Genomic DNA, 15,643 nt, shown 5'->3' with positions numbered 1-15,643 from the left:
CAAGCTTTAGATCTCATTTTTCCAGGAGTAATATATCTACGGTTGTTTTCATCTACAAGCTAGTATAGAAAGTATGCTCTGTGGTTGTCACTTAGTGGATCTTCCACATCAAAAATCTTACATAGCTAATAAAATAGAATTTTTGAGAGAAAACTTATAAGATCATAATGCTCACAGTACTTTGAGGCTTCAAACAACGAAATCATGCCTCGGTTATCGAGCTAAAACATCTTATGAGGGATTTCTCAAAATATTTTTAGCGCTTAATTAAAAAAAAAAACTCTTGACCTGATATTACTCTAATGGATAGATAAAAAATAAAACATTATGTCCTAGTTTCTGGTCTCATTATACAACACGACCCCTTTCAGAAAATCAACCTCTAGCAAAATAGATTATCTATATAAAATAGAATACGTAAGTAAAGCCAACAAAGTACCAATTTCCCAATTACCTTAGCTTAATCCATATAAAGCATTTACAGACCCAAACTCCACTTTTCCGAAAGTGATAAAACAAGTATTTGGTCCCAATAAACATGTTGTGAGAGAGCTAGTCCTAGCTTCACAAATGGAGTAACATCTGGTTCCAGCAACAGAAACTGAGCAGATGATTCCTCTCCGCTTCAACGAAGGGATGCTTCACCAATGGAAAACTCATGGATACACTCACCTACATTATGGAGTACTAATTAAGGTTGTCATTAACCTTGCATGGAAGAAAAAGTCTACCTGTTGTGGCGAGAGTTGCTTTACTCGACACAAGATACAGAGAATACCAGCATGCTTGTATAGCAACAATTCAGACAACCCTGAATGTAGTTGGATTTGCATATTCTGGTAGATTTCAGGATCTTCAAGCGCTATGTTGAAATTTGTGTAGACAGTGACAAATACCGTGCCTGTATTCAAGATTGTCTGAATTGTTGCTATGCAAGCGTGCTGCTATTCTCTGTATCTTGTGTCGAGTAAAGCAACTATTGCCACAACAGGTAGGCCTTTTCTTCCATGCAAAGTTAATGACAACCTTAGTACTCCACAATGTAGGTGAGTGTATCCATGAGTTTTCCATTGGTGAATCATCCCTTCGTTGAAGCGGAGAGGAATCAACTGCTCAGTTTCTGTTGCTGGAACCAGATGTTGCTCCATTTGTGAAGCTAGGATTAGCTCTCTCACAACATGTTTATTGGGACCAAAGACTTGTTTTATCACTTTCAGAAGAGTGGAGTTTGGGTCTGTAAATGCTTTATATGGATTAAGCAAAGGTAATTGGGAAATTGGTACTTTGTTGGCTTTACTCACGTATTCATTTCATATAGATAATCTATATTTCATATAGATAATCTATTCTGAAAGAGGTCATGTATAGAGAATTTTCCATGTATAATAAGACTAGAAATCAGGACACAATACTTTATTTCTTATCTATCCCTTAGAATAATATCAGGCCAAGAGTTGTTTTTTTTCTTTTTATTAAGCGGTAAGAATATTTTGAGAAATCCTCATAAGATGTTTTAGCTCGATAACCAAAGCAATACTTCGTTGTTTGAAGCCTAAAGGTACTTTGAGCATTATGATCCTATAAGTTTTCTTTAAAAATTTCTTATTTCTTATTTCTTATCTATGTAAGCCAACCTCATAGATGAAAAAAACCATAGGCATATTACCCCTTGGGAAGATAAGATCAAAAGCTTAGACGCCATGGCTCTGATACCAAATTTACATACACATAGTGAATACAATCACAGAGGAGGTATTCGTTTTTAAGGAATGGAAGAGATGATTATACAAAAAAGGATATTTTGTTTGTATTAAACACTCATAGATTACAAGGACTCTCAAACTTTTTCTCAGACTCGACCAGAGAACTTTGGTTGGTTATTGCAAGCACCCAGCTTATTATTTATCTATTATATTAAAACAGAAGAACTTTTAGTGCTTGCTTCCAAACACTCCCAAATTTTTTAAAAAATTATGTTTGAAAACAATTTTTATTTTAATCAAATTTAATATAATTTGAATAAAAAATATTTTATTTTATATTTATATTTATTTCCGAAAATTAGTTATTAATTTAGATATTTTTAGATTTCCTAAAATATAGGTCATATCTAATTGAAATTTCAAATTATTCAAAAATTTTAAAAATTTAAATTTAGTTACGAAAATTTGGATATTAAGATGATTAAGATGTAAGATATTAATATGAACTAAGATTTCTCCTCTTCCGGGTTAGTTTTTTAAAACATGTAGAATATTAAGATGATTTAAGGCAAATAGATTAACCAATTTATAAATATATACATTTTTATAATAGCAAAAATGGTAAAATAATATTTTATCATAATCAGTTGGTCTAAAATATCAAAATATTCAATATTAATAACTATTTATATTATACAACAATATGATGGAGCATGTTAAGATTATGCATTTATAATTACAGTCTTATATGAGTTAGTTTGTCAAAACATGTAAAATATTAAAAAATGGTCTGAAGTAACTAAACGGGTGAGTTAGCAATTCATAGATTTATAAATTTTTTATGTGTAAATCTAAATTGCAAATTATTTGCATCACCACTTTCAAAATTATTTATTTAAGTAATCTATTTTTTTGCATCATATATAACTAATAAAAATATAGAAAATAAGTGATTTAAAATGACTTTTTTTTTGTAGTGTTCGGATTGCACGTGGTAAAATTTAGTAGTGCTGAAATCAAAATTTTTTTATAACATATGTGGATACCTAACTTAAAAAAGACCTTTGGGTCATGTGTGATTACAAATATGTCATGCTGAGGTGTCAAGCTCAGAGAACTTCTCAAGGATTTTTTGAAAAAAACTTATGTTACTAGAATAATTACAATCAATGCTACTCATATTAATTTGGTTAGAGAATCAAATATATCTTATTAAACTAATCATTAAAAGTAATTGTTCAAAAAATATCTTTCTTTCCATAGTTAAACAAACGAAAATTAGTAAATAATTTCAAAATATATTTATTAGCCAATCAAATAGAAAAAAAGATTTGAGATTTAATTATCTCATATTAATTATTTTCTTATATTCAAACCTTATTCAATAATATAATATAAAATTTTTAAATTATTGTATTTCTTTTATTCTCTTTGTTTACTTTTTCTGAATCAATTATCACATCAAACATATAATAAATTTATATCTTATGCATATGCAATAATTTGAATTTGAAAAACAAAAAATAATATTCACTAAATTTTTTATTTAATAAGACATATCAATTTATCATTTAAACTATTAGCCATACAATTACATTCATATTAAAAAAAGATGAAAATTAATAATAAGATATTATAATCATATTATATATTTGTAATTGCAATAGTAATACAAAATCATATTAGTACTCATCATAATACTATTAGCATACATATAAAATCAATTAAACTATTTATTTTTAAATAAAATAAATCATGTTAATAAAATATTTTATAGATACTTCACGCGGCGCATGACACAAAAGCTATTCGTTTATGATTGAAAAATATTTAACTAAAACTATGCATTCAATATTTCTATAGATTATTTTATGATTTTTATACTTTTAGAAAAATCATTGTAGTATAACTATTTAAAAAAATATTCAAGACAAAAACAAAAATTCTATTTTTTACAAAAAATATCAGTTACAAATTTTTCAAATATAATACTAGATGAAATTTGGTTGTTACCTAATATAGTTATCAGATATATTTTGTATTTATTTCTGTTTATTATTGATTATTTAAAAAAAAAATCAAAAATTTGAAAATCTATATATTTCAATTTGGAATCCCTACGATTATCCTCTATATAATAAGAAATGACTTTTATAACATTTTACTCATCATTTTTTTTAGAAAAAAAATATTAAAAGGTAGTATTTTTTGACCTACTATAATTTTTGTTTCCCATAATTATTTTTTTTTTCAACTCAACCTCTGATTTAAAACTTTTGAAGAATATTTTAAAATAAAGGTGAATATCATAAGATTTTGCAAAAAAAAGTCAAGTTGTTGTTGGTCTAATAATTGAGAGTGTTTTAGTCGACTCAAAAGTTAATTATTTGTTTCATTTACTTTTATCATTCTTATTATTTATGCTAAAGGAGAGGAGGTGTTATTGTGAATTGGATTTAAAAAGATTATGATTAAATTTAAAAGTTATGAGATTAGACAAATATTCAAGAGTTTTTTTTAGATTTGTAAAATTTGCAGAGAGTTTTGTGGATTGAACAATTTATAAAATATTTTTACTATGACAGATTTTAAGAATCTAAGGCATATATGTATAAGGCATATATGTATGTAGTATTTTGAAAATTCTGATTTATGAGTTAAATTGTAAAGAATCTTTATCCCAATAACACTAGATTATAATAGAATTAATGAATCACTAAAATACAAACTTTTTGAATAACAATAAATTTTGATTAGATTATAAAAATTATCAAACAAATAACAATGGATTTATTAATAATATTATAATCTGTTTACGAATAACAGTAGAATCTATTTATAATGTACAAATCCACAAACCAATAACCATTAAATCTTAAACTCTAAAAATCTTTATAAATCAACCTCATAATTTTTTTCATACGTATTTTTCTTTTCATTACTGCTAAAATTAATTTAATTATTCTAATATTAAAATACACTATATAACATTATATATTACAATTTTATCTTTATACTGTTACCAACATGGTCTTATTTTTATATAACAATATAGTTTATACAAATATAATATATTTGTTTTAGAATTTGAAGTTTTTATTGTCTATATTTTATCTCAAACCTGGATATTATAAAAAAATTATAAATATCTCATTCCGCGCAAGGCGCAGATTATTACCTAGTCAGTTACTATAACCGAAGCAAATATTAGCATCAATTATATTAATTGATGTAAATGTAACATCATTTCTTATAACTAATTACATATTAACATTGATTATTAAAATTGATGTAAACTTTTTTATAACTGATGCAAATTATTTGCATCACAACTTTCAGAATTATTTATTTAAGTAATCTATTTTTTTGCATCATATATAACTAATAAAAATATAGAAAATAAGTGATTTAAAATGACTTTTTTTTTGTAGTGTGCGGATTGCACGTGGTAAAATTTAGTAGTGCTGAAATCACAAATTTTTTATAACATATGTGGATACCTAACTTAAAGCTTTCTAGTATGTGATACCTAACTTCCTTGTTTCCACATACATAATTATTTATTCTTTACTTATTTAACATAGAAATTGCAAAACTAGTAACCAATAAATTGAAAATTATTTCTCTCTCCTCAGCACTATTCATCGCATACTATTCATTGTCAAAAATCAATTTTGCCCTTCTCTTTCCAATCAAATTACATCTTTATTTTTATTTCTGTTCAACCATTTTCCATGAAAGAAAAATGCAAAGAATAAAAGAAAAATAGAACAAAAAAAGAAGAAAGAAGAGAAGAAAGAAGATGGATGAAGGTTAAGATAAAAAATGGAGATGGAGGTTGGTTATAGTACAACGACGATGGTGTTAATGACAATGGTGACGTCATCACTGACGTCACGATGGTAACGATATGTTATCGATAACGTTGTTAGCAATTAGCAAATGAGTTATCGATATAATTTTGTATAAATCTTATTATGATAACTAAGTTAGCACAAATAATATTCAGATTTGTATATGTTAACACACAACAAGTATAAGATATTATTGTTAACACGTTATAAATATCAGATGTTAGTGTTAACACGTTAATATTTATATATTATATTATTATAATTGTTATTTTGTTAACTAATTATATAACTTTATATTAATATTAGCATGTTAACAGTTTATATTAGATGTTAACAGAATAATTGTTATCATGTTTTTTGTTAAAATAATTGTTATCATGTTAATTATTGTTAGCATGTTAACAAAATGATTTCCGATAATGAATAGTATCGTCGGACGTTTTATGGACAGTGTTATCAGTCGATGGGTGAACAGTATTTCCAACGTAATTTGTCAGAAAAAAGTTTAAATTACAGAGCTGCTATGCTCTGTAGATTGTCCGAAGAAGAAATCTTGAAATGTTATGCTCGCACGAGAGACTAAACTTCACATCAAAATTTATCATTATCTTACCTTAAGCTAATAAATGATGGAGACAAAACCGGAGTTTGTGAGCCACTGATGGCGTGTGCCACTATAGATTGAAGAGGAAAAGATCGTTTGGAAAACACCAAGAAAAATAAGTTTATCATGGCGGATACATGTAAGATGAGAAGAAGTGGGAGCAATGAGAGTGAAGAACGAAACCTAAAATTGAACATGCACTCTTGAAGAGTAGAAACCAAAGGGAGTACTTAGTTTATGTTAACTGAAACTGTTTGCAGAGAAGCTGTACCTACAGTGTCGGTGACAAAGTTTTATCATCCTGCAACAGAGATATTTTCAAGACAGATGCATGTATCTCGAATAACGTGAGCGAATGTGAATATATTTTGGCTCATCGTGATTTGCTATTCTTTCATAATTACTTTTATACAAGATGTGGAAAGTCCTCGTCCTTCTCATTCACCGGTTTGTTCTCGAAGTAGAACAATACTAGCTTCTACTTTGCTTCTTCTGCACCTCTTCTATGAAATCTCGTACTTCTTCTTCACATAACCTTCACAAGCTTCATCTTAACCAATCCAACTTAAACCCTACACCTTCCAGGTCGAACAATATATCTTCTGCTTCATGAATCTTCATCAGTGTACTCGTGAGGTGATCAGCACAGTTTAGATAGCAGAGCACATCCATGCACACTGTTTTGAAGCGTCGTTTATTTGGACGCTGCTGTGTCTGATGTGACAAAAACAGAGTTTATACGTACCTTTGAAAAAGAGAAAACGAATCCCATTTGACGTCCACTGTTTCATCATCACAAACTAAATTAAAGGTAATATTTCAGGAAAACAACGGAGATAGAGAGGCTTCAAAACACTTCTAAGCAAAATGTGGGAACCTATTCGTCCTCTCATATTTACAAAAGTTCATTTAGAAAACAAACCAGAAAACCTAGCAGAACCTAAATCCAAGTGACTGCCAACTCAAATCTTCAGTAAACATCATAATCTTCCAAAGAGATGAGAGCTTTAGCTGCCAACAACTCGGTCTTCTCCTTAACAATTTGAGCTTCCAAGTCTAAGCACTTCTGCTTCAATGGCTAAAGTTGTTCCTCCATTTCTTTCAGCCGGGCCAAACAAGACTCTTCTTTCTCCTTCACTTCCTTTACTTTATCAAGTTTCTTCTTCAACCAACCCAACTCAAACCCCGCCTCTGTCAAGTATGCCAGAGAAGCATATTGGTCGGCCAGATCATCCATGGAAATTACTCGAGGCGATTGACGCAGTGTCTTGGTTCAGTTTAGGAGGACATTCATGTACGCTGTCTTCATAAATGGATTCTTTGGACGAAAGTTTGATGCAATATCTTGGTGTCTTTCAAACAGACGTTTCACAGATTCTACCTGCAAGTGGAAAATGGATATTATATGAAGTAAAACCATAAAGTAATAGACCCAAAAACCATATCTTGGGCTTGTAACTACATCAAGAAAATGAGCTTCTCATAATTTCTGACCTGTGAAGGAAGAACTTGAAACCCCTTGACATCTATGGTTACTGGTGAAGATTCCCCTGATACATCTAATTTACCTACAACTTCAAGAACATCAACTTTGACAACAATTATGAGTTCATCATTCACCAGAAATCCTTCTTCGGCATTAAGTTTGGTAAGGGTAATCATTTCTGCAAACCCCCAGTCAGGATTCTCCTGCTCTAACCAGGGGCAGGGTTGCGGTTCTGCGAAATCACAAAACATATTCCATATCATGATACGTGATATTCACCAGTGGATTTAACATTGATGTTCATAACCAAACAAGCCCTGAACAACATTTACACAAAAGTCTTGCAGCAGCACAAGACATAAATATGAAACTCTGCAGCCTAACCAAAAGAAGAAAATAATCAAGAAACAAATCACCTTTAAGTTGGGACAGTTTTTCCGAAAACTGATTTACTATAGTAAAGGAAACTTTAACATGTCTTCTCCACGCATTAGGCAAAAATTTATAATCAGCAACGACTAGATACAGAGAGAAACAGTTATCCTTATTATTTCCCTTAGGATAGGCCAGAAGACGCCTGCAAGCAAAACAATAAATAACATAAGAAAACAATCAGGAGATTATCCTGTAAATCCTTAACTAGAAGAAACAAAAAGAAAACATTAGTAAACTTTTCTTCTTCTCACCACTTGCAGCCACCAACCACGAAATTGATCAGAATATATTTCCTCGGGATGCAAAGAGGAGAAATTCTTATTCACCCAAGTGAACTTCTATCAGTTTGATTCCCCATTGAACTTCTTACAAATTCAGCCCAAATTTGTAACTCAAACCATCAAACAACATTATCTAGAAAGACAAACCACAATAAATAAACAGTTTGTTTCTTTCACAAGTTACCACATTTGACAAAACGAAGAGTAGAAACCTCTCTGAGTGGCTTCGAAGGAGAGGTAGAGACACGGACGAGACGATGTGTACTCAAGCAAGTGAAGAGACACAGCTTTAAAGGCGTCGAAGTTTGATTACCTAAACCCTAAACTCATCACTCCTTAAATTCCTTTTTCATTATTATTAGTTTAAAAATATAGCAAAATTAAGACCAAACTGAACCCAAAACTGAACCCAAATAGAAAACGATAATTAAAACCCAAATTGAACAAAATTCCATAGATCAGAGCCCAGTAGCCTCAAATGCTGAGAAAGACATGAGAACAATTGTGTTGTCACTGAGACATTGAAAATGATGGCCATGTACCTCACCATCACAGGCTTTTACATATTCATTGGTGAATCTCTTTCTTTATGGAAATCTAAGAAACAAACAACATGTTGTTTCTAAATCTTCTGCAAGAGGCTGAGTATAAAGCTATATCATTCACTGCATCATAAGTTTTTTGGTTTGCTCAGATGCATCATAAGTTTTCTACTGTGATAGCTCTTCATATGGCGAAAATTGAGGCTGGTGGCTGAAGCCTCTCTACCCTGCTCTGTTTCAAAGTTTTATGTCCAAGATACAGAGTAGAATACGGTAGATTTATACTGGTTTATATACATATATACTCGTATATCATTTTTCTTCAATCAAGTATTAGGATAAGAGAGTCTTTTAGTCCTCCACACTGTGACGACGAAAGTTTATAGTGTTCAAAATGCAGAAGCATGAAGACGAGAAACCAAATTATAGCAATAAAGTGTCGGTGACAGAATTTTGTCTTCTTGCATCAGAGATAGCGACGAGCGAATGTGAATAGCTCTGGCTCATCGTGATTAGATACTGATTTGTCATTAATTACGAATAAAAAACAGTTCAAGACGGATGGATGTTAGCGGTATCAACGTCAAGTTATTCTTCGAGTGACACTCTTTGTTCAGAGACAAAGACATCAATTTTCTACAAAATAATTCTTTACAAAATGTGGAAACTTCCAGTACAAGTCTCTACAAAATCATTCGAATAAAAAACACTTATGAAAGTCTTATTAGCTAACATATATGTTATGTTCCTTTTTATAGTCAGATTTATAATAATATGAATACCTTTACGCTTTGCCGAAATATAAGGTGCCCATTCTAGGATTCCATTTCCTAGTACCATGTCCAAAATGAACTCCTGCTCTCATCATCTCTTCCAAATCGATGTTCCAATATCTTTTTGTCATTTCTTTTCACACTTAAAATATTCGAGTTAAATTGGCTGCGAATAAATAAATACGAACTCACGTAGCATTCTTGACCTAAATAAAAAACTCACGTAGCATTATCCAAAAAGGCAAAAACCAATCTATACAAATGATTCTGATCCTCCCAATCGATAAAACAAATTAACTAAACCAAGGAAAAATACGAGTAAACCAAAGGAATTGGATAAACCCTTGTTTCCTGTCACAATGTGTGGGAGCATTAAATTTAAAAGAGCTCTCACTTAGAAATCAAGACGCGCGAGCATACAAACGACAACACTTAGCAGAACCTAAATGTTCCTAGGAATTCAAAGTTTCAGACAACATCGTCATCATACAAGGAGACAGGAGCTCTAGCTGCCAACAACTCAACCTTCTCCTTATCCATGTCAGCTTCGACGACTGAGCACTTCTGCTTCAATGGCTTAAGTTGTTCCTCCATTTCTTGTAGCCGTGCCAAACAAGCCTCCTCTTTACTCTTCTTTTCTTTTACTTCATCAAGTTTCTTCTCCAACCAGCCCAACTCAAACCCTGCATCTGTCAGGTATGCCAGAGCAGCATACTGCTCTGCCAGATCATCTTCGGAGATTTTCTGAGGCGATTGACACAACACCTGTGTTAAGCTTAGGAGGAGACTCATGTACGCCGTCTTCAGGAATGGATTCTTTGGACGAAATTTTGATGCAATATCTTGGTGTTTTTCAAACAAACGGTTCACAGATTCTACCTGCAAATGGAAAATGAGTATTGTATAAAGTAAAACCATAGCGTACGTAATAGGCACAAAAACGATATCTTGAGCTCTTGAGAGTTGAGCCTGTAACTATATGTCTATATCAAGAAAATAACTTTTCACGATTTATTCTTTCACTTTCTATGTGTTGGAAAGTATTTTCCCTTTACTTAAGTAAAAACAAAATAACACATCTTGTACAACACATGATGGCGTCTATTTTGGTAGGAATTTCTAAAAAACAACAAGAACTTTTGTATTTCTCATAACATATTTCTGACCTGTGAAGGAAGGACTTGAAACCCTTTGACATATATGGTCTCATTTACTGGTGAAGATTCCTCTGATACGTCTAATTTACCTACAACTTCAAGAACATCAACTTTGGCAACAATAATGAGTTCATCATTCACCAGAAATCCTTCTTTGGCATTAAGTTCGGTAAGGGTAATCATTTCTGGAAAACCCCAGCTAGTAGTCTCCTGGTCTAACCATTTAAAAATAATCAGCAAAACCAAGGAGATGATCATGAAAAACCTAAATTGGAAGAAAAAAAAACTTTAGTAAACAACTTCTCTTCTTACCATTTAATAAAAAAAAAAAACTTTAGTAAACTTTAATACGAACTGATGAGAATATATTTTTGCAGATTTCAAAGAGGAGAAATTCTTTATCACCCAACTCACCCAAATGAACTTCTTATCAGTTTGATTCTCCATTGATCTTGATGACGGCTCCTAAACAACCAAATTTCCAACTCAAACAATCAAACAGTGATATCAAGAAACAGAACTGTGGGGTTTTAATATTGATCTCAACCTCAACTTTAGCTAATTGTGAATTAAGCAAATCCGATCAAGTGACCTTGTTACGTTTGTTTGTTGTTGAAAAGACACAAGAGAATTTGGTAACCCAGTTCCCTTTCGGTACGTCTGGAGAGAGAGACGATACTCTCAATGATCCACTAGAACAATCAAGTGTTTACGAAAACGAGTTCTGTTCGTTCACCTTTAAACTCACGTATCTCTCTTTCTTCCTTTGTTTCAGGTACCACAAAGAAGAGAGACCAGAAACTAATTCACCTTAGCTCTACTCCGTGAATGTGAAAGAACACCGCAGATGATGCCTTAACCTGAGAAGATGAAGACGAAAGCTTAGAAACCCTTGACCGTGTATCTCTCTGTTTCTCTTTTACTTCTCTCTCAATTATCTCTGCCTTCACACCACGTTTAAAACCCTTGTCTCGTTTATATACCACCAGATACCAAGTGGGTTTTAAACACATAAGCCCGTGTCTTTGTTTTCTTTATTGTAAACACATCAGTTTCGTTTTAAGCCCAATAAGCAAAGCTTTGACCATGACGAGTTGACCAGCCTTATCTTCTTTAGTTGTATCGACAAACTCCACAAAAACAGAAATATATAATATATTGAGACTACTGTAGAGATAATATCGAGATAATTATGTTGAGATAATATCGTAATATCGTATCTTATCAGACTATCTTATACTTGGGATATTCTCTTGTTAATATTCTGTATAATTCTTCTTCTATTAGCCTATATATATCGATGTATGATGTAACTCATGATCAAGCTAATACAATCATTTTTCTCTAAATGGTATCAGAACCTCTCTTTTTCTTAAATTTCTTTTTTCCTCCATCTTCGGACCATAAGAAAACTCGTTTCAGTTGCAACTATGACATATAAAAGTAAAACAATATTAGTATAATTTGTTAGAGATGTTCTGTATAGTGTATCCTTTTCAAAATGTTTTAGAAATTTAAAACTATCTGTCTCTGCTGATGTGAAAGTCCCTTACTTTTACTAATGCGAATCTGGTACATAGCAATTCTTCCTTTTAGAAAAATATCTCCATCTGTAATTGTTTCTTACTTCCATCAAAACGGTGTGTCAAAACAAAGGTGTTCACAATATCTTTAACCGTTCTAGTACCTACGCAAGAACAAACCAAAGACTCTGATCCCCATCATATACATGTGTGCAGTGATCATCGTGACAATGCCTTCAATCACAAGCTATCTAAGGAGAGTCATGGCATGCATTTCCCGAAAGTTGTAGTGTTTGAGCTGTTAATTACTCTGGTAATGGCTTTATCAGTTGTCAACTCTTCATCCTCTAGGTTTCAAAAAAAAAAAAAAAAAACTCTTCATCCTCTGTCAGAGACCGTCTTTATGATTTCAACCCCAGTGAGACCAGAGGCAGTTCAACTACTTTTAGGAAGAGAGATTTTTGTTCCATGACTCTGTTCCATGAATCTATGATCTTTATTTGTATAATCGAACCATCTTTTCAAATATGGTTGATTTGGGCACTGTCATTAATTAGTTGGAAAACACTCTTTCTTAGCCGAACTTTGTCTGGATGATATATAGAAAACCAAAGGACTCAATTGCATTGTAAATAGGACTAAAGGACTTATCAGAGCTTTAGACAATGTCATTAATTTCAACAAGTGCAACCAACAATTTTTACTTGCATCAGATGAAATGATATCAATGTTGTCTAATTAATAAGAAAAATAAGAAAGTGCTGAAACCGAAAATAAATAAGTCACATAGATGATAAGATAGTGTTATGGTTCCTCTAGCATCAAGTACACTCCTTCACCACTTCCTTCACTATCTTCACGGTAAGATCTGGATTTTTGCTGACGAACAACTCGTACTCTTTAGAATTAGCAATCATCTTGAAATTGCTTAGGATGAATTCCAAGGCAGCAACCTCGAGGTCTCTTTCGTAGGGAACCAAAGAGAGCTTATAAACGTCAAGAGCATTCGTCAAACTCAGAGAAGATATTAGCTCGTTTCTGCAAAGATCCTGTAAATGGAGGATCTCGTATTTGTGAGCTGCGATAAAGAGTGACTGAAAATTTTGTTTTGCTTTCGCTGATAGCGTAGAGCCGTCACTATAGATGAACTCAACTAAAGCTTCTACTTCTTCATGTTTCATCTCCGAGATAGTCACTGTCTCTAGCTTAGCTGAAGCCTTGAACTCGTCTGATTCAAACATCAACCTAAACCTCTGATCTTGCTGCCTGTTCAAATTAATTTCCATATATGTTTATTTTAGCTTTGACTATTTAGAGAATTCAGTCTAGACAAAGCAATTCAATCAAACAGAAATAATCACTATGGATATATATATATATATTTTGTTTTTTTCTATACATTAAACAGAAAGAATTTGGAAACCATTTTGCTGAGGTGTCGCTCCCACAATTTTTCTCAACCTTTTTCATTTAAATAATTCATTTTATTCCATTTCCACCTATTATTATTTCCTTATTTAGCTCCTTCGGCCAATTAAATTTAAAATTCTTAAAAACTTATTCTTTATTCGTTTTCTTTATTTAGTTCAACTGTCTTTTTATTATTTTTATTTATAAATGCATTATTGTAATCGCATCTACCTTATTTTCAACATAAAAACAAGTAAATACTAATTTAAATTTTTGAAGCAACTGATTGTTAAAAAAAAAATTCCATAAAATGATTACTATCTTTAATTTTTTTATTTATTTTGAAAAGTTAGTTTCAAATTCCCTTCATAAATCAACATTTTGAGAAGTACAAATTTTATGATTCGACATAATTACGATTATATGATTTATACAAATTACAATAAAAATTTTATTCAGTCCAATATACGTGAACCCATATTCCCGGTTCATATAATTTCAAATCTTAATTACATTAATTACAAATAAAATTCACTTTAATCCGATATATATGTGATCTCATAATTCCGGTTCATTTAATTTTAAATTTTAATTACCTTAATAATCAAAATATCATAACTCTACCTTAAACCTTCCTCCGAATTCCCCAATACAATTAAATGATTAAGCATAATTAGAATCAATCGATGCATATTCCAAATTTATCAGATAATGATTATATTACCTTCCTATATTATCGTTACCGTATCAATCTCAAATTTTATAATGTAATTACAAATCATTGTTTGTGTAGTCCAAACAATCCCTATTTTTTCGATATATTTTTAAATGCACTACTTACCTAAACAAAAATATTCCGAATATATAGGAGTAATTAAACTAGTTGCCCCCTATGGAAATCTAACAATATTGCAAATCAAATATATAAAAATTGCCATAATCTATCATATTCCAAAGAAAATTCAAATTCAAATTCATAGTTAACCGCCTACAATATTTTCCCTCTTCTAAAGATTGCATTCAAGATTTACCCTAGCATCACCACATTCGTTATATCGCTATATATAGTTACCACGGTTGACCTCAAATTCATCACACCACCTAAGCAATATTTAGCTTACATACTCCCTCTTCAAATTTCTGCGATGTCGACCTTCACATTCCTCACTGCCCTAAAGCCATTCAAAACCCAATGGAAGATCCGTGTCAAGATACTGAAGTTGTGGAAACAATATTTGAATGTGATCGGGACTATGGAGATGGTCGTTGTCGATGAATTGGTATTGCTTTATACTTTGTTTGTTCTTTATTCATAGTGATCCATTTTGCTTATATATATATATATAATTTTCTTTTTTTTACAATTTGCTTATTATTATATTGCCATGCAGAATCAAACTATGCATGTGAGTATCCGAAGCAGTTCATCAAAAAATTTGAAAATCTTCTAGAGGAAGGAACTACTAAGATCATCACTAATTTTCAAGTCACTCACAACGGTGGAAAGTTCAGGACTACCTCTCATGTTTACAAGATCCAGTTTGCTGCCAAAACGTCTGTCAGGCCTTCTGAAGATTTGGATGCCAAAATTCTTGGGTTGAAGTTTGTGAACTTCACTGATATTCACGATGGCAAGTTGAATCCAGATTTTCTAATAGGTAAATGGTATATATATATCTCGCATACATTATGAATATGAACAGAAGCATATAACATCTAACTACAGTTTGTATTTATATTTTACAGATATTGTTGGACAAATTGTTAGTATTGGTGAGGTTGAGATTCTCAACGTTAACAAAAAACAGACCAAATGTCTTACAATGACACTTCGTGACACCAGGTTTGTTAATTCCCTCGAGCGCTACAGGAGTG

At 31.5% G+C, this 15,643-nt stretch overlaps 3 protein-coding genes and 1 pseudogene across 3 annotated transcripts in view; 1 reads left to right on the top strand and 3 right to left on the bottom strand.

Moving 5' to 3' along the window:
- Positions 1 to 7,131: 7,131 nt before the first annotated feature.
- Positions 7,132 to 9,809, bottom strand: LOC18010642 (annotated as a pseudogene).
- Positions 9,810 to 10,146: 337 nt separating this feature from the next.
- LOC18010641 (MATH domain and coiled-coil domain-containing protein At2g05410) lies at positions 10,147 to 11,282 on the bottom strand. The gene is given in 2 exon segments (XM_006393479.2): positions 10,147 to 10,557; positions 10,845 to 11,282. Coding segments are annotated over 2 exon segments (849 nt in total).
- Positions 11,283 to 13,179: 1,897 nt separating this feature from the next.
- On the bottom strand, positions 13,180 to 13,644 carry LOC18010632 (BTB/POZ domain-containing protein At5g48510). The gene has a single exon (XM_006393478.1). The coding sequence runs from the start codon at positions 13,642 to 13,644 to the stop codon at positions 13,180 to 13,182; it is 465 nt and encodes a 154-aa protein (XP_006393540.1).
- A 1,269-nt stretch (positions 13,645 to 14,913) lies between these two features.
- Positions 14,914 to 15,643, top strand: part of LOC112083027 — a 2,512-nt gene continuing 1,782 nt past the window's right edge. The window contains exons 1-3 of the mRNA XM_024150748.1: positions 14,914 to 15,048; positions 15,192 to 15,426; positions 15,515 to 15,611. Of these exons, the coding sequence (XP_024006516.1) occupies positions 14,914 to 15,048; positions 15,192 to 15,426; positions 15,515 to 15,611 (467 nt within the window). The remainder of the gene's footprint in view (positions 15,049 to 15,191; positions 15,427 to 15,514; positions 15,612 to 15,643) is intronic.

The sequence above is a fragment of the Eutrema salsugineum genome, unplaced genomic scaffold, assembly GCF_000478725.1.
Source record: "Eutrema salsugineum unplaced genomic scaffold, Eutsalg1_0 scaffold_7, whole genome shotgun sequence".
NCBI lineage: Eukaryota > Viridiplantae > Streptophyta > Magnoliopsida > Brassicales > Brassicaceae > Eutrema > Eutrema salsugineum.
Note: the sequence above shows the minus strand (reverse complement) of the source record. Positions and strands in the feature narration are given on the sequence as shown.

What these genes read in the sequence shown, in the direction of transcription:
- LOC18010632 (XM_006393478.1), bottom strand. Translation starts at nt 13,644, where the DNA reads ATGGAAATTAATTTGAACAGGCAGCAAGATCAGAGGTTTAGGTTGATG.